Source organism: Drosophila arizonae, chromosome 4 (genome assembly GCF_054131065.1).
Source record: "Drosophila arizonae isolate 15081-1271.41 chromosome 4, UAZ_ARI_1.0, whole genome shotgun sequence".
NCBI classification, from domain to species: Eukaryota; Metazoa; Arthropoda; class Insecta; order Diptera; family Drosophilidae; genus Drosophila; species Drosophila arizonae.
Window position 1 is genome coordinate 14,785,161 of NC_142924.1, and position 19,360 is coordinate 14,804,520.

General features: G+C 40.6%; 3 protein-coding genes across 6 annotated transcripts in view; 1 reads left to right on the forward strand and 2 right to left on the reverse strand.

The window, feature by feature from the left end:
- LOC108613427 (uncharacterized) overlaps positions 1–4,826 on the reverse strand; it is a 27,885-nt gene extending 23,059 nt beyond the window's left edge. Inside the window, exon 1 of one of the 2 annotated variants that reach the window (XM_089468097.1) lies at positions 4,491–4,826. The gene's annotated coding sequence lies outside the window, so the exon portion shown is untranslated. The remainder of the gene's footprint in view (positions 1–4,490) is intronic. The other variant, XM_018006876.2, reaches the window with a different exon arrangement.
- A 7,117-nt stretch (positions 4,827–11,943) lies between these two features.
- Positions 11,944–14,914, forward strand: indra (zinc finger protein indra). The gene is made up of 3 exons (XM_018007706.2): positions 11,944–12,173; positions 12,259–14,522; positions 14,583–14,914. The coding sequence occupies exons 1-2, from the start codon at positions 12,033–12,035 to the stop codon at positions 14,515–14,517; spliced, it is 2,400 nt and encodes a 799-aa protein (XP_017863195.1). The 5' UTR covers positions 11,944–12,032; the 3' UTR covers positions 14,518–14,522; positions 14,583–14,914.
- Positions 14,730–19,342, reverse strand: Hmbs (porphobilinogen deaminase-like protein l(3)02640). 3 transcript variants are annotated; one of them, XM_018007709.2, is made up of 4 exons: positions 18,972–19,342; positions 18,058–18,130; positions 16,687–16,956; positions 14,730–16,629 (listed from the first exon to the last, which is right to left on the reverse strand). In XM_018007709.2, exons 1-4 carry the CDS (start codon positions 19,023–19,025, stop codon positions 15,128–15,130), a joined length of 1,899 nt encoding a protein of 632 aa, XP_017863198.1. In that variant the 5' UTR covers positions 19,026–19,342; the 3' UTR covers positions 14,730–15,127. The 3 variants fall into 3 exon arrangements, with proteins under 3 accessions (XP_017863198.1, XP_089324861.1, XP_089324862.1); XM_089468735.1 differs by lacking the exons at positions 18,058–18,130; positions 18,972–19,342 and adding an exon at positions 17,393–17,538; XM_089468736.1 differs by lacking the exons at positions 18,058–18,130; positions 18,972–19,342 and adding an exon at positions 17,017–17,290.
- Between the last annotated feature and the right edge of the window lie 18 nt (positions 19,343–19,360).

The window sequence follows — 19,360 nt, forward strand, 5'->3', positions numbered from 1 at the left end:
GGCTTTAATTACACTTATTCTGATTAACGGTGTCACGCCTCTAACTGATATTTGCATAGATCAGCAAAGGTGCTCAAGTTCGTTGCCTAAGTCTTTTGATTGACTAATGAGCACGGCAACTTCAGCGATTGTTATACGGGTAAGAAGCTGGTCAAAGGCCAACCAATTCGTTTATACAATTCACCGTTAGTTTGAAAACTGTTATTAAATTGGCAAAAAACTGTTATATAATAGAAGCTATTGCAATTTATGCTGACAATTTTTATATTGCTAAAATTGTTATACAATAATGATATACTAGTAAAGTGAAGTGTTGATCTGTTCTTAAACTGTTATACTATTGTACTAATTAACTGTTATACTGTCATACTGTTATACTGTCATACTGTTATATTGCTATACTGTTATACTCATGTTAGGTTGCATCTATATCTGAAACAACTCAGAAACTGTGATTGGTTCATCCTTCAATTCGTTCATTGCCTCTCGCCTCAAATCAGTTTGGCGTTCCTTCGCCCCAGAGCTATTGCGAACCATAGCAGTGGTAGCCACTTTTGAAGGGCAGCTCATTAAAATGGCATAAACAAGAAAACAACACGAATTTGACGTAAATGCTAACCACAGTTGAAGGCAATTTTATGCATATCAATGTAAATAATTTGCATGCCTGTTATACAAACTTAATTGTTATGGCCGGCCAACGGCGTGTGTTGCCCATAATTCAGTTTTCAGCTACTGGCTAAAAACAGAATTGAAGCGTATCGCTGGCCAGCTGTATGGCCTCTTCCTTCTTCTACTACTACTGCTACGACTACAACAGCCGCACAGCTGCATGCCAGGTATGCGAATAGTCATGCATGCCAAAAATGATGGTGTTATTAATTATATGATTTATCAAGTTATTTAAACGCTGCGATCGAGCGTCGCCAATCGATTTCCAATTTGCAATAAAACGCGCGCGTTCAATAACCGATAAGCGATGCGACATTGATATTGTTAAACGTTTGGGCCGCCCCCCTCTCCCCAGCTACTCCCCCAGCTGCTGGCTACTGCGTGCTGCCCATTGTCACGCTTAATCTCTGCTAATTTCACGATGCTTAATTAATGCTTCAAGCATTTGTTTATTCGATATTGTTTTTTTTTTCCTATGGTGTTTTGGCCATGTTACAATTTGCAGGCATTTGAATTCGTTTCTGTTTTCTGTTTCTGTTTTTTTTTTTTTTTAATTCAATTTATAATTTTTAATTTTTGCCAACACTTAAACATTTGTTATTAATTTTCAATTTGTTGTTCCTGCTCTTTGTCGTGTGAGTGCTGAGCTAATGCTCAATTTTATGAAGCATTAACAAAAAGAGCTTCACTGCCCGCTTAATGGCATTCTTCATACGTATACTTAATATTTTCGCGACCTTCGCGATCAGCTGGCAGGGAAGGGGACAGGCTGTAGATATAGAGTTTGTTTGTTTGTTTTTATTGTTGTTATTTTGTTCTGTTTAGATGAGTGCAAGTTTCAGTCGGCTGGACACGCACTTAATGCGGAACTGGAAGTGTGAGGGCTGCCCTCGCTGAATTTTGTCTTTGTCTGTGTCTCTCGGGGCTCGGCCAGTTGATTAATTACAAAAATGTTGTTAGTCAGTTTAGCTAATGGCACCTAATGTAATCCACTTCCACTTCTAGACGTCGATTCCGCTTCCTAGTTTCAATTAGTCTTCAATTGTGCAACGAAGCGTTGAAGCGCCTCTGCCTTTGCCTCTGCCTCTGGCTCTGGCTCTGGCTCAGACATCAATTAACATTAACATCTGCATCAAGTATTCCAATTGCCAGGCCATAATCGATTCTCGATTTGAAATCTCAATTGAGTTCCCACGCCGATGCCATACCGTATTGAGTTTTGCATTTCATCAATCAGAGCTCTCACTCAAATCATATTTCGCCAGACTTATAAATAAACATCAGACAATTTCGACTTGTCGCAATTACTGAGCCAAGCTCTACAACTAGTTCTACGCTCAGTCTCAGTCTCATTTTCATTTTTATTTGCATTTCCATTTCTGTGCACATCTGGTCGTCGGCAGGCAATCAGAGGGACAAGTCAATCAACTGGATTACAGGTGTTACTGTTGCCCCGGGCTCAGAGCAATTAGACACAGATTGCCCATCCGTATGCAGCTTTAGGGAAAAGGGCCATTCGCCAAGTTGATTGCGCCGCAAATACTGCAAATCATGGCAATTACGTGCGGGCCACGGCCACCTCGAAATTAGTTGGCAACGTGTGTGTTAATTATTCAATACGACTGGAGAGAATCGAGAACTCGACTGTTGTTAATTGGTTAGGGAGACAACTGCTTGAACAGGTGTAGACTAGGACTGCAGCTGTTTGTGTTTCAGCTGCTGATCCAACTGTTGCTGCTGCCGTACCTGTTGCTAACTGGGCTAATTTACACTGTCCTGCAGGCAATGAAATTGCTTTTAATGATGAGTGTAATTGTGTACTTCGTTATCTCTTATATGAGATGAGCTGCATACTACCATCGTTTACTCTCCTACTCTTTCTTTTGATATATACATATGCATGTAAAATATTTTACTTGACCTTGCACTTTCTTTGCCTTTATCTCTATTAGTCTCACTCTATCTGCCCTTTATTCTCTCTATCTCTTTCTCTCCCTCAAAATGGCTATCTCTCTCTATTATTCTCTTCTCTCTCTCTTTCTCTCTGTTCTTTTCTCTTTCTCTCTCTCCACCTCTCTCTCCTTATCTCTCTCGCTCTCTCTCTCTCACTCTACCTACACTTTCTTTCCCTTTCTATAGCCATTTTCCTTCGGTCTATTTCTCACTCCCTCTCTAATTTTTTTGTCTTTCTACATTTTCGCAATTTTTGTTGCTCAGTGTATTTGTCGTGTGAGTCGTAACTAATTCGAAATTAAAATATATGTCATTTGGACAACGCAACAATTTTGTTGTACATTTTTTTTCTATTTTTTTCTACACTTTTTCTGTTGTCTTGCATCTGTTGAGTTATGAATGCAAATGTGCAATGCTGCTCAGCTTAGCTCAGCTGACAGTTGGCAGTTTCTATCGATGTAGTGCATCAGCATCAACAGATGTGCCCCTAACAACAACAACAACAGCAAATCGACAAATTAGACACGATTGTAGCCAAACACGATTGCCAGAGCCCGCAAATGAACACAAATAGTATATGATACGAACATTAAGAGAATATACATATATATGTATATATACACTCATATATAGATATTTGTGTGCAAAGAATATATATCTTATGTGAACGCTCTAAAATGACGGCGATGGAAATTCATTAAGTGAGGCAGGCGGCAGGGGATGCAGGAGTCGGAATGCATGCTGCAGCCGGCTGTCATTTGAATGATATTCATCAGTTACCCTTTTTGTGCTAATTGGTGTTAAATTGTAGCTACCAGGGAGGGGTGGAGGGGGGCTGGCGAGTACTTAGCTTGTCTAGGGCACAGCTGTGCGCATTTCGAATGAGATTTATATTTATTGAGCTGTGCAAATGTGAACAGCTGGCTGCATTTAATAGTCACACACACTTATTTACGCCTACTCTGCTGCCCCCTCTCGCCCCGTGCCCATAGGCATACACAAATTATATATCAATCAATTGCATTTAGATTTGAGCATTTCCACGTCTCAACCTTGAGCTGCAGTTCGACTCGTTTGATTGAAATTTCCAATTACAAGTGCAGACAACAACTGGAGCTGCGCTGCCCCCCCTACAATGCCTCCAACACCTCCCTCTACTCCGCTACCAAGTCAGCTTCTCATATCGACTGCGATGATTCAGTAAAATGCAAATATTTTGTTTTGTTGTTTTTCTTGCTTGAGTTGTTTTTTGTTTGTTTTCTGTTTTCGGTTATCTTTTTTTTTTTTTTTTTTGTTACTTCTATGGAATTCTTTTGCGCATTCTGAGGAAATCTCGCATATAAAAACGCAGCTGGCGCCAACAAATAAATAATCAAAATAAAAAACAGCTCAACCAAGAAATAAATAAAAAAAAATTCCTCAGGCCAAAAGTCGCTCAGCTAGAAAAAAAAAACCTGACTAGCTGCAAAATATTTTTTGAAAATTATTTATAAAAATTAATATCTATAACATCTTGATTGTAGTGTGTATAAAATTCGGTTTGCTTTTATTTTGTTGTTGTTGGTCAATGAACGCATTCGATATCCAGTTTGACTATTTGAATTTCGCACCACGCTGCGTATGCTTCATATTATTTTTCTTGTTTAAAAGCCATCAAAGGCATCTATAATTAAATTATAAATAGTTTTTTCTTTTGTTTCCACACACATATAAATTGCTACTAATTAACGCTAGAAGCTTAAAATTTTATCTGTTTTATGGAGTTTTGTTGTTTATGGCCAGGTTTTATTATTGTTATTGTTATTGTTATTATTCAATTCTTGTGGGTGTTTAAAGTGAAGATGTTGCCGTAGAGTTGTACTTGCCTTTGCACCTTGGCTGGTTCGACAAAAAAATCACTGAAATTTGAAATGTTTTCTTTTCGTTTATATTTTATTTGGGAGTTTTGCAAGTTTGTTTTATGCACTTGAGTTTGGCAGCCGCGCCTTATATAAAAAAGGGTTTTTACTTAGTTAAATTTTGATTTGCTTTTTTTTTCGTTTAATGTTTGAGCTTTTGTTTTACGGTTTACAACATTGCGCGTGAAACTGATGAGCCGCTGAAGCCGGGCAACGACAATCGTCAACTGTCATTCGGTGGGACGACACTCGAGGCGTTTAATGGCCAAATAAACCCGACAAGCTTCAAAATTCGACAGCAGCGCTGCTAGCTCAGGCAGGTAACTGCGGTCAGGTAACTGCTGCCAGCTGCCTGCTGTCTACCGCCTGCCAGCCGCCTTCAAGTGCACGCCCCTTAGGCGGCAGCTCATCAATTTTTCATTTAATTTAAATTTAGCTATGTACGTGCAGTCGCTCGAGAGCCGTGATCGAGCCACACAGCCTAGACGAGGGACAAGAGCAGAGCCAACAAACGAAATGAATTCTTTTCACCTTGCATTCCGTTGACGATGACGCGCACCTCTCAACGATGACGTGGCAGATCGAAGCGACTCCGAGTTCTCGCTGAGTCCATTTGAATTTGCTTCGATCTATCCATACGTGCCGAAGCTATCAATGCGTCCAATTTGTGACCAGGGTCAGCGTAGGGCAGGAGCAGTGGCAGGGGCAGGGGCAGCAGTGGCAGCGGTGGGAGCTGCTTGGCTACCCAATTTGAGCTCAAATTTCAGCTACTGTTTGCTTATGCATTGCGAGCTGGACTCGAGAAAATAAAATTAAAACACAACGTATAAAAAAGGTCAGCGTATTGTCAGCAATGTTGGTTTAATGTTGTGACTAGAACTGAGCGACGAGTTCGTTGCCTAAGTCTTTTGTTATGCGTGTCTGTTTTAGCTAAAGTGCGATAAATGATGCATTACCGGAAGCTAGTCGCGTATTGTTTTATTATAATTGAGGTTTTTTTTGGGTAGTTTATATTCTGCGAACGACTTACAGATGCCCTATAGATGGGGAGCGACTGAGCGTTTATTACTTGCATATTTTCAAACACAGATTATAGAAGACTGTAGAAGTTTATAGAATCATGGAATAGAACAGTCACATAGAAGACTATAGAAGATCTTAGACAATCATTGAATAGCGTAGCAGATCTTTGAAAATAGAAAATCTTGAAAGACTATAGTTCATTGAAGACCATTATATCATTATCATAGAAGATCATTGCGGATTATATTGTAGATGAAACAATATCAGTGAAGATCATGGAAACTATAGAAGATAATGGAAGACCATAAGATCACACAGAACATAAAGATGATCATAAAATTAATGAAAAACGAACAAAAATTGTTATACATGAAAGTTCGAATTCTTGTAATTTAATATACCATATCAGTTATAATAAAATATCATGTGCCCCATTAACCTAATGATTGATGATTTTCCAATTCTAAACTCAATTTTTGATAAACCAAAACTTACAAAACATTTGAGCCAAGCTCAACTGTCGCTGCCAATTCGCCAGCTCACAGAATTCGATTCTTGATAATAAAATTAATTCATTAGAGCGAAATAAAATGGGGAAAAAACGATTTACAATGCAAAAAGCTAGTTATATAAGCGAGTGTTGCGTGGGTGTGTGATTGAATTTGTAATTCCGTGCACGATATTTGAGCGGCTCTGCGATTTGAAACTGGATATTTGCAAATGATCATTCATAAATTTCAATGTTAATGATCAAAGTGTGTGCGCTTGTGCAGATATCGCAAATGAAATCGAAGCCGAATGCCGCACGCCGAAAGCCAAAGTCGAAACTGAGTCGCAAAGTTTGTTTCTATAATTAATGAGGCTTTTTAATGCGATATTTAACAGAAGCATTCGACACATGAACGACATGCAAACAGTAGCTGAAACAAATGCGATTCTCGACTCGACTCGCGGGCCGAGACATTGATACAGTTGCTCACATGTGTGATAAGCAGGCCAGGCGCACTGATAAGGCGGCCAGGGTCGCCATATTGAAGCTTGACTTGACTTGGCTAAAACTTTGCCTCGCTGCTTCCTGTAGCTTAACTCAACTTGGCTGGCATTGAACTTCCTCGCGCACGTAGCCTCAACAACAAAAGCAGCGCAAACATTAAGCAAAAATATGGGTAATTGTGTCTGATATTGTTGCTGTTGTTGTTGTTGTTGTTGTTGCTGCTGCTGCTGCTGCTGTTTATCATTATGCTGACAATTATTGTTCAGTTAATAACAAATTGCTACAAGTTCTAGCAACAAGACCCAGGCCCCACACCGAAGGTTCCACAACTCATTTGAAATTCTGAAACACTTCGACAACGAAACGCTAATAGAAACCCAACATCGGCATTGTCATAGTCATATACTTAATACTTTTCCATTTGGAGGCACCTTGCGTAACAAATTCGGAGAGCATTAAAGCAGATATAGTTCTACAACAACAACAGCAAAAGGCTATTCGCTGTCTAGTTAGCTAATGTAAAAGCATGTGATCTATGGCTAGTTCATAGTTTTATCTCTGAGAACCAAGGCTGTAAGTCGCTTAGCAAACTGATTATAGACAATTAGAGTTTGTTGAGGAGGTTTTACTAATCTTAAGTGGCGGGTCAATTCATGAGAATCACAAAGGAAGGCAGTGTTTTACAGCTTTGTTAAGCTGCTTCATATCCCTAATTACAGTGAATGGAAATTTTTTGATAATCAGGGCCATTTATAAAGCAGCGTACGGTATATCCTGACAGCTTTACGCTTTATAATGTATAATGCATAATATAATGTAATGCAATTAATATAATTGCTAAAAATTTAATCGCAAGATTAAATCACAAAGAAGAATCACAAGAGGAGCCTTGATCTATAGAGTTAGAGTAGCAAATAGTATAAACCATAGCAAATCGGTCTTTGCCTATGCCCATGGGTGGTCCGTGGAGCTGCCCCTGCCTATGGGGATGCCTGTGCAGTTGGCCACACGCCGTTCCGCTTTGAGCCAGATCAGCGAATGTATTCATTATTCATTATTCATTGATGGACAGCAATGCGGAACCAGAGATTAGCGGGCTTTCCTTAACGCCAAATACATATACATATGATGCCGCCAAAGCTGGGAGAGTACAAGCGCCCGGAGCAACAACGCCCCATTTGCCGGTTTCGATTTGGAGTTTCGAAGTTTGAGCCATTCAGTTCTTTTCAATTCTTGCATAAACGAAATGATGACAGCGAATGCCGTCAAATAATTAAGGCTAATTCGACAATGCGCATTTGGTCTTTGCCAGCTTTAGCTTGGCTTGGCTCTTGGTTTGGCTTGGCCTGCTGCCGAAAATATTCAAACAATCATTAATCACAATTTTTTTTCTCCTTTTTTCGGAGTTTTGGCAAGCGTGCGGAATGAGCTAAACAAATTATTTGTCACACAGTGCGCATCGCATGGCAAAACAAAGCAATTAGCTAATGAACGCTTATCGCATTTCGGTATCTCGGCTTCCCAGCGTCACAGCTTCACAGCATCGGGGCACACACACGCGACCCGTGATGCCTTCGCCACTCTCGATCCCAAAAAGGCAGTTGACCCGGAAGTGCGGGAGCTGTTCCACTTACATCGCAGCTTCATGTTCCGATCCATATTCATATTCATATTCTAGTGGAGATAACTTTGCTCTATGGCATACCAAGACAATGGAACATGACAAGCTGACAAGCCGTCCATAATCCGGCACATTTTATGCGTCGTGCTATAATTGTCTTGCATAGCATCTATAATTTATTATGTAAAACCTTTAAGTCTTTTTAGCGCAGCATTCGAATTAACTTGGCTTTTATAATCCTTTTTTTTTTTTGTCTACGTGCATAAATAATTTTTGGTTCCGCATTGCTGTCCATCCATTGAGTTATACATTGCTCTGATAAACATCGACTACTTGAGGCATGGAGCTACCATGGATACAGGTCATCTGTTAGTCAGCTATTCTCGATCAATCTACTGCCGCTTGTTCCATGTATTTTACACATCAAGTATATATTTATTCTTTAATGTATTTTCGCTAATCTTTTCTATTTCTGGCTGCGTTTTTATTAATAATAAATCGCTACAAAATGACGCGGGCAAATTTTATTTTTGTATACACTGAACAAAATGGGTAAATGTAATTGAGCACTAAGTATCATGGAATAATAAAAAAAAGGCATTGATCAGAATAAAGATCTCAATCGATATATTCGTGTCCATATGACTGCATATCTGATGATGATGAATAAGAATGCAGAATGAACAAGGATATGAAGAGAATAATGAAGAATGATGAATGAGGAGTAATGAATGCTGAATAACGTTTCTATTTATGCTTCTAATGAGCTCAGGGAGCTCAGGGTATCTGTCAGTCGTACACGCTCGACTGGAGCACTTCTTTCTACTTGCTTAGTAATAAATCGCTGCAAAATGATGCTGGCAAGTTTCATAATGTTATTGTCATAATTCTTGATGCTGTTCTTCTTGTTGTTGTTGCTGTTGTCATCGGTGTTGTATTCTTTGTTGTTAATGATATTGTCAGTGGCATCGGCATAGACACCGCATCAGGTGTATTTGCTATTGGTTCTGCTCGGTCTCTAGCTATTGTTACTGAAGTGGGATTGTCGAGCATAAGTGGGCAAAAGGCCTTTTGTTGGACTTCTTCTTAAATATAGATAATACTGGATAATTAAATAGCATTACACAGTCAATTTGATATAAATATATTTTGGTATTCAACTTCCGCATTAACATAAAAACAGATCACTGGGTTTTTTCTATTTACTTTTTTTTTTTTTGCGTACATGCCCAGGGAATGGCAGTTAGTGGAGTAATTAAATTGATTTTGCTTAGCGAATGCTTGATTACAAGCTTAAAGTTGTTCAATTAAATTTAATGCACACATTTATTAGCAAAATAAACATTCAATTTGTTCGTCAGCTGTGCGTCTTCTGCTTCTTCTTCTTCTTGTTCATCATATTGTTCATTAGCTTATATTTATTTTTAGAAATCAAATATAGAGACCTCTGCGTTTTAGATGTTGCTATTTTTAAAGTAATTCTCCACACCGATTTAAGACTTCTATTTATAAATGTAAAGAAATAATGGCTACGAATTAGCTGAACTTTAAGTTTGGCTCAACTTCCGCGACTGTGGGAAGTCGCAAAAATAAAACAATAATTAAACCAAAAAATATAGTACTGAAAATATGACTGGAACTCAAATTACAAAAGCTTAGCTCCGTTTAGAATGCGACTTGGATAGCCTTTAACATGGACAAGCCAATGTTTGGGTCAAGTGTGCACACGATTTGTGTTGCTGCTGCTGTTGTTTATGCCTAACGACAATCCATTAATTCTGTAAATGCTTAAGTGTATTAATTAAATTTATTACGTAAACGCTGCAGTTAATGCCTCACTCGATGCCGGACAATTAATCAAAGGTGACAAAATCGATTACCTCGATGCGAATTAAGGCAAGCTCTTTTTGCATTTGGGGCAATTGAGTATTTGAAATATTTATGGAAAATGTATTAATTATATACTGAATAACCAATAAATAAATGCGGAATGAATAATGCATAAATATAAAATATAATACTAAATATAAGTATGTATAATAATCAGTAAATATAGTACTGAATATAGACAAAAGTTAGTAACCCTACAGGGAGAATATGTATCAAAATATACTAAATATATATATTATATAATATACTAAACCTGATAAACTGTAGAATATTTACATAATAAATCTATACTATATATTGTATGCATAAAAAAGCACTAAAAATAAGAACAAATTAATAATGTATATACTAACTAAATAATTAATCATATACTATGTATACAAACTTAGAGTGAGGTTTTTTTTATAATATGTAAATTGGCTAAATGTTAATAAAGCCTGCTTATGGCTTAAAGAGTTCTTTGGAGTGAACACCCACTGGAAGGTAGAACGCTTGTGGCGTTTCTTACAACTATATTGTTGGGTTGACAAGTTGGTCAATGGGTTATTATGATAATGAACTCAATTACGGCACAAAAGCTTTAGCCATCATAGCCGGACGACCGCCATAGCCAGCCGCTGTTGTAATTTGCTTGGCCTTGGGCTGCCGGTGCCGTTGCTGTTTCTGTTGCTGTTGCTGCCGCTTGGCAGATTTCACAGCTAGAGAAACTTCGTTTCGGTTTCTATTGAGAGTATATTCTGCTTTACACAATGCCAACCGCTCGACAAAGCAGCTGAAGAAGCAGTCATAGAAGTAGCAGAAGCACTAATAGTAGTTGAAGAAGAAGAAAAAGAAGAGAAATAGTAGGCAAAAGCCACAGCTGGCCAGGGCTGGAGGTCAAGTCGGCTCTGATCGAGTTAAGTAAATCAAGTTTACTTATAAGGCACAGCCGACCAAGCAGGGCATTAAACGAGTGAATATACAATTACACCAAAGTAATTAAAATGATTCAGTTGTTAATTAAGTGCGGAGTCCAGCTTTCTCGCAATCCGCCACCCACCAGTTGATTTATAATATTCAAGCTCGAATTCGAATTCGAATTCGCTTCTTAATTGAACTTTTAAGTTGCGCCAACGAGTTCAAGCACATAGCAAATAATGACCGATGGGAAACTAAATGCAAAAATGAAATTCCTTAAAGCAATTATGCGGAATAAGTACATGAAATTATGTAGCTTCAATGGCCAATTGTTCGGGCAAACACAATATTTGGCAAAAAATCTTTAAGTTCCCAGTGAAGCACTTGATATAGCGAATATGCCATGTTTGGAAGACAGGGCAAATAGCTACTGTAAAGAGCTTGCTTATTGAATTCGCGTCGCTAGAAATCAATCAACAAATGATTGCGCTGAGGTATTAGTTAGGTACCGAGCATTGTCGTATGACCTTCATTGAAATCAAACACATTTTGCTGTGCGAACTTGAGCCGTTCGGACGTAATTACTGTCAAGCGGAATCGGATACTAAATTCCATGCCAAAAAAATGCAAATGTTGACCGAGGAACTACCTCGAAAAGTCCAACGACTCTCGTGCCAAATGCCAAATGTGGCGACAATTAGGCTTAACGAGTGCTCAATCACTCACAGCTGGCCCAGAGAGATAAGCTTCGGCATTTACTGGCACGTTTGGGCATTGAAATGGTAACAAAATCCGGCTGCCTCGGGGTGCGTTAATTTCAAGTAGACGCAAATCAGGGGCAGCTCAATGCGATAAGTTAACAACTGTAGCCAGTTGAATGTGAGTGATCGTTATATTTAAAATCAGCAAAACAAGAAATATCGATAGTTGTAATTTTATCGATGATAGACGAGTGTATCGAGTGTGCAGCCCTCGTTTTTTATTAACATACGTTGTGTAACCAGTGTAACCAGACATTTCAAATTGTATTGCTGGAAACAACGTGCTGCTACTCGGATTTTAAGCATTTTAAATATAGGACAAAATGAGCGGCAATTCGAAAAAGGAGCTAATCCTTTGTGACTATTGTCAGATCGAGAAGGATGCAAATCAGATTTACACGGCCAGAAAACAATTTGCTGGCTGCAAAATCGTTGACATTCTACAAAGTGTCACCCATTTGACCGTAAGTACAGTCTAAGACATGAATTGATTTCCATATAGTACATATATAAGTGTACATAAATAAATATGCATATTTTATATTTCAGATACCAGTCGCAACACCTGTTAAGTTATGCAGTCTATGTGCTTCCACTTTGCATGCCACAACCGGCGCTATCGCAAAAGCCGTTGAAATGGTTTCCAAATTGTTGCCAGTTGCCAAGAAGCAGAAACAGCAGCAGATTGAGACTGTTCTAGTCCCTGATGATGAGGGCGATACAGAGCCGACAAGACGTTTGTCAATCGTTGACAGTCCCAAAGTATCAGCTAAACAGCCAACATCGGCGACACCCAGCAAAAAAGATAAGAAAATCATTAAAAACATTAATGACACGCCCACAAACGTACAGCAGAGTCCAAAGACTCTGCCGGCTAAGGCAAAGTTGCCACAGACAAGCACACCAATAACAGCAGTGCCATCTACTCCTAAGAAACAACAAGACGACCTCGAGAAGAGTCTGCAGAATTCAATTAAGATAACAACGGCCAAGGATGTGCCCAAAAAGAACAAGGAATTCAATCAGCTGTTCGGTAAAAGCGACGATACTGTCACCGACTCTGAGGAAGAGGATGGAGAAGAGGAAGAAGGTACCATCGAAAAGGTAGATTTTAAGAACATCTCTATTGGCTTCGAGTGCAAACTGTGCGACTTCACTTCCCCCAATCCTATCCCAATGAAACGACATTTAAAGGAATTGCATGGCCAAAAGCGTCCCCGCATTTACAACTGCTTGAAATGTGCCAAAAGTTTTGGTGTAGTGAAATCCCTAAAGGCGCATTTGTTGACACATGGGATTACCGAGGAGAAAGATGAGAAACAAATTGCTCCCGATCCACAGCTGGCAGTCTTAACTGCCCTAAAGCCAAAGCAAAAGCCGCTAGAAGCTGTCGCAAATGATGAATATACTTTCGCCGTCACAGACACCAACTCGTCGACACCAAAACCCGCAGGGCAGCCGATTCAGCCAGAGATACAGTCCAGCAAATATCAGTGCGAATTATGCCAACTTGAACTGGATGAAGTCAAGTCGTTGCAGGAACATTTAAAGACTGTCCACAACGTCGACCGTCCCAAGGTATTCAAATGCGAAGTGTGCGACAGTTACTTTATGTACAAGAAAACATTGAATCACCACATTAAAGTCAAACATATCACCGGTAATGGGGAAGGGGCTATCAAAAAAGAAACGCCAGCTAAAATTAAGATTCGACGCAAAACTGTATCAGTCGAACGTAGCCCAGCTAAAACTATGAAAACCGGCTACCCACAATTGCCAGTAAAAATTGCAGCCAGGCGCAAGACTGTAGCAGCGGAGTTGATTGAAAGGAATGAGTCAGCTGTCCAGACAATGTTGAACTCGCCAGCTAAAAATCCGGAAAAAGAAGCAGAAAAATCCGACTACCTTATTGATAAAACCATCGTTGAAGTCCTTGACGAACTTATCGAGGATCTACCAATGCCAAAAGAGAGCAAATCAAACGAGGATAGTGCAATTGTCGCAGACAAGTCAAAGAAGACTAAGAAACCAACACAAATGCTCAAGCAAACCTTTGAGTCGCTGTTGGAGTCGCCTATCAAAAAGAAACCCAGAACTGAGTCCACTCAATCGGATATCATGAATAAATCAAAATCAAAGGGCGAGCAAATACCAGCCACGCCCACCCAGGAAAACAGCGTGGACTCGACACAGATCACCAAAAAGAGTAGGGCCATAAAAGATATTGATTCGCTAGATTCATCACAAGCTATAGAGAACGGCATGCAAACTAAGAAATTCAAATCCCAAAAAGAAGTAGAAGATATAAACTTATCAGAAAGCATGAATGGATCACCAAAGAAATCGAGCAAGCGTAAGCAGCGAGAAGAGGAATCATCACAGGCGGATACGGCCGACGAGTCTCAAGTGTCCCTCACTGCAGAGCTGAAGTCGCTGAATAATTCTAAGGCGGACAAATTGAAGGCGGGAGATGTCATTGATCTGCTCGATGAGATCAATCCCAATGTCAAGCCGCACAAGCGCATTAAACTCGACTCTCTGGAATCGGAGCTGAGCTGCAACGTCTGCAGCAAGGTCGTTGGCTCCCGCAAGCGTCTCGATTCGCATATGCGTAAGAAGCATATTGTACAACTGACCTGTCCCAATTGCAAGGTGGCCTACGCCGACAACTTGGAGTATGTCAAACATTTCTCCTTCTGCAATGCAGTCGATGGTCTGCCGTGCGGCTTCAAGAACTGTGAAAAGGTTTTCGCTGCGGCAAATTTCTTGAGCTCCCACTTGAATAAGAAACACAAGGGCTCCAATTAATTAAGGTAAGTAATATTGCGTATGTTGTCTGAAGAATGTTCGATCTTAATGCTTTACTTTTTCAGATCTTATCACATCAATTCAGCTGGCCTTAGAGATGCCCCAATGACTGAATATTTTATTTTGTAATTTCTTTTTAAGGAAAATGAAACCATTTGTAACGAGTACAAAACCTTAAATGACCCAACACAACTGTCAACTAAATGGAAACATTTAATTAAGGAAATATATTTTTAGTTTTTTTTTTTTAGATATATATTGTTCCGACTTTCATGTAACAATAAGCGCAAATGTAGTTTACAAGAAGGAAAACCAACTATAATTTGAGAGCAGTTTGTATAGCAGAGCGTTCCATATATGTACATATATATTAAATGTATATATTTTTTGTTCTCTACATGCGTTGCTATGTGTTTTAATGAGTAGCCTTAAGACAAACCCCCAACAAAAATGATTTACGCAGATCCCGCGCGTAACTCAACAAATAATAAAAACAATTTACTAGTTCAACTTTTCTACTTAATGTGTACTCTTGAATGGATTGTGATGGTGCGATGATGCGGATGCAGAGTTTGCCTGTGCCTGTGCCGGTGACTGCTTTGTTTCACGATCAGGATCCCACCTTGCTATGAATCTCAGCTTGGGCCACCTTCATAACATCGAGTGCGCCCTTCTTGATGAGCCGCTCGGCCAGAGTTTGGCCAAGCCAATTGGCCTTCTCGTAGATGTCCCTGCTGTGGCATGCATGCTGATAGAGACCACAAAACAAGTTGTCCACATCCTCAATGAGCACGGGCAGCTTGAGCTGCTGTGGCTGTGGCTGCTGCTCATCGGCATAGTCGAACATTTGCACCGTCTTCTGTAGGAACGGACATTTGGCGTGACCCGTTTTCTCTTGGCTGACTTCAAGGCCACTGCCTTGGTGCATGGCAGAGAAAGGACATTTGGAAGACGTTGGTGTTGTTGCTAACGCCGGTGTCGGCGCCGTCGATATATTGTCCGGCTCGTCTCCACTGCTGGGCGGTTGCGCAGGCAACGTGGCAATGTGGGTGACCGGACACTTCCCCGCACTGGCGAACGAAATCTTTGTCTCGTTGTCAACGAACGGACACTCGCCCATAAATTCCTGGCCAACGTTCATCTGCAGCGGGCAGTGAACCGATGAGTTAGCATTGCTGGTGTCAGCATCGCCACCGCCACCACCTGCATCCCCGCCAGCACCCAATGCATTGTTATTGTCGTGACCAACAACGGGGCACTTGCGTGCCAGGTCGATATGACGCTCGAGCAGCTCCTCCATGGTGTAGCCCGTAACAGAGGCATCCTCACATATGACCGGTGGACTGCCCTGTTGACGTGGGCTATTCGTGCTGGAATCGGAACCCGAGCCAGACCCATTGCCATTTCCATTGTCATTTCCATTGGTAAGCGTGTTGTTGCCATTCCTTGCACGCTTAGTAGCTGGCGGGGAGTCGCAGCTGTTGCTGTCATTATTGTTTGCCACTTCCTGGGCCTGCTGCTGCTGTTGGTCATTGCCGCCGGCACGCTTGCGACGATTCACATCTGTTTCCAATTCATTTAAGGCACAATCCAAGTGCTCGCGTATCTCAATAGCACCATCCAGACTCCACACGGCGCCTGTAAGCGACAAGCCCACTTCCTCATCCTGTTTCAACTGCTGCTGCTGCTGTCGATTGCCATTGCTAATGTTGCTTGGCTCGCCTTTCAGTTTGCTCCAGACAGCAACTGGAGCTGAGCAGCCACCGCCCAAAGTTTTCAGGAAGCTGCGTTCGGCCAAAATACGGCATGTGGTATTCAAGCACATGAGCCGCTGAAGCATGCCCAGCACATGAGCATCGTTGGCCCGACACTCGACGGCCAGAGCGCCCTGGCCGACGGCATAGAGCAGGTCCGTGGGCTCTAGCACCTGGCTGATGCGGTTCATCCAGCCCATGCGCACGAGACCCGCCTGTGCCAGTATAATGCCCGAAAACTTGGAGTCCTTGGCATCCAGCTTGGCCAAACGCGTATTCAAATTGCCGCGAATATCGCACACAATCAAATGCGGATACTGGCGTCGAATTTGTGCTGTGCGACGCAGCGAAGATGTGCCTGTTGATGAAAGATGAGTCAGTCGAAAGCTTTTAGCTATATGAATGCTTAGCTTACCAATGACACTGCCTTTGGGCAGCGATGCAATGGTGTGACCCTTAAGATGCTCGCGCAGCACCAACGCATCCCGAGCATCTTCACGTTCCAGCACCGCGCCCACAGCCATGCCCGTTGGCAGCGCTGTGGGCAGATCCTTCAGCGAATGGACGACAAAATCGACACCGCCATTTCGTAGTGCATCTTCCAGATCCCGGGTGAATAGGCTCTTCTCCCCAATCTTCGGCAGCGAAACGTTCAACACACGATCTCCAAATGTAGACATCGTATCTGCAAAATCAACAACAGATGCAAATGAGTTGTTTCCTTTTTATTACCGCTTCGATCTACTTTATAGGTGTTTCCCTGACATTCCAGCTGATATCATTCTTATATAATCAGAGATAAAAGCGGCCCCGTTCAATCAGGCGTGACACGCAAACGAACTGATTTCAGTTCCCCCCATTTAAACAACACGATTGCGAGTACTCTTTTATCAGCACGCAATGCTACAAATTCTGGAGCTTATCAGACATTGAATTTGCCTACGAATGGACGCTATTTAATTGCACTTTACGAACTCCAACTGTTGGATGTAAATATTAAATATCTAAACGGGATGTCGCGTGCTGCTCAAGGCTCTTAACATTACTCAAATTTAATGATTAAATGGTGTGCGAAATAACGAGAACTGGCCTCAATTATTTATTATTTTTGATAGACGTACACCCTTAAAAATTAATTTAATATCCATAAACAAACATATTACAGTCGATTTTAGCCAGTGCTACTGTGTAAATATTTATTTTAATAGAAATGAAATACTTGTAGGAAAAACGTTAAAGCTATTTGAATTTATTATCAAGGCCAGATAACAATATATATATTTACAATAATAAATAGATTCCAATAGATGCTTATATTATGTCAGCAGCACGTTTGTCAAACTGCGATAATCTAGTTAAGTGTGCTTTTAATCTATAAACAACAGTCGTTAAAGTTATTTAGCAAAAGAGCGGAACAAAAGCAAAAAGTAAAAGAAAGAAAGACATTGACATTGAGCGAAATTTTGGCAAAAGGCACGCGAATGAGACGCAACCAAAATTGAAAAGATAATGTGAATATACAATGAAGCAAATCGAACGCGCCTCTCTAAATATCTCGCATTCTATATAACTGCAGTCGCAACAATGACTCTCAGTTCATAAACTGATTAAATTTAACGCGAGTATTGCTGAATAGATAAGAGAATTGAGCTAGGCCGCAGAGAATTCATGAGTCATGGTGAAACATAATAAAATATTAATAGTAACGCACGTTTGCAAGAATCATAAATACTTGTGTAAACAAAAATATGAGAAAATGCATTTCCAATTGGAAACTTTCACTTACGTATCTCGAACTTTTGCTTCGGATAGAGTTTCTGCAGTCTGCCGACGACATGTTTAGTCTGAATGAGCGCTAGCTGTAGGAGAGAAGGGAATAAAGAATAAGAGAGAGAGAGAGTAGCGTAAGTAAATGCTTTTAATTGCATATGCAAATGCTAAATGTAAATGAACTGTAATTGGAGAAAGGAAGTAGGAGAGAGAGAGAGAGTGAGAGCGAGCAATTCAGTACAATTAATGGTGGGTTCAAATAAGACTCGCGGTCGCAGCTGCTGTTAGATTTGTTGTTGTTGCCAATTGGCAATTCGAATTTTAATTAGCAACGATATTTAAAATATATGTGAGTGGCCTTGATATGGCTGAACGGCAGGCTAAGACCCAAGTCAAGCCAATCCGCGTCAAGCACGACTCAAATGGCCAGCAAAATATGGTCAGAGTAATAAAAAGATACAAAGCCTCACAAATCAAACGACAGGCGAGTGCGGGCAGTTAGACATTACTATTGCGCCAGCTTAATGAGAGCAACAGCAAAAACAACAGCAACATCAATAGCAGCAGCAGCAGCAGCATGAGCAGCCCCACCAGCAACAAATTTAAGCAATGCGTGAGAGCCGCACGAATCTGAGCTGCTGTTGTATAACACTAACCAAAAAACACACAGTCCCAGTCAGCAACAACAAGCAACAGCAGCGGTATTTTCTTGTTGTTGGGCGAGCAACAAGTCTTGCTCTTGCATAAATATGTGTGAAGCGAGTTGTAGCGGAAGAGAGAGAGAGAGATAGAGAGGGAGGGTGCAAGCAGTAGACGGATGAGCGTATACGACATGATTGAAATTCAAATGAAAGTTTAGCAAATCGAATGCACATATTTCAGCACACTCACACACACATATTGACTTTGACTTGTATACATATTCTTTACCTCACTTTTTCGTGAACCAACACGAATGACCTTTTCCTTGTCCTGCGTAGACATCTTAAGTTTCTGTTATTATTGCACAATTGTTACTATTAGACAGGCGTGTGTGGAGGTGGTTTAGTGAAAGTGTCTTTGGCGAGGACAAGCAGCAGTACCGAAGGTTTCTTTTTGGGTCACAACTTTTGCACAGTAGCAGCGATGAACGATGAATGAAAACTTTAATTCACTGAGTATTAAACACACATTCTTGTCTTTCTGTCATGTAGACTTTGTACTAGACGGTTAAAAATCCAACCAATGAACCTAAAATTAAGGTTTTATGCTGGACGATACTACGTCCGAGCAAAGAGCAATGCAGCAAGTGATTGGCAAACTCACTGCCATGCGACAGG

Bases quoted from the DNA above. Each gene is read 5' to 3' on its own strand.
- indra (XM_018007706.2), top strand. From the start codon at position 12,033: ATGAGCGGCAATTCGAAAAAGGAGCTAATCCTTTGTGACTATTGTCAG. The intron at 12,174-12,258 runs GTAAGTACAGTC...TTTATATTTCAG, and splicing joins AAAGTGTCACCCATTTGACC to ATACCAGTCGCAACACCTGT.
- Hmbs (XM_018007709.2), bottom strand. From the start codon at position 19,025: ATGTCTACGCAGGACAAGGAAAAGGTCATTCGTGTTGGTTCACGAAAA. The intron at 18,131-18,971 runs GTAAAGAATATG...TCTCTCCTACAG, and splicing joins TTGGTTCACGAAAAAGTGAG to CTAGCGCTCATTCAGACTAA. The intron at 16,957-18,057 runs GTAAGTGAAAGT...TTGATTTTGCAG, and splicing joins GAAGCAAAAGTTCGAGATAC to ATACGATGTCTACATTTGGA.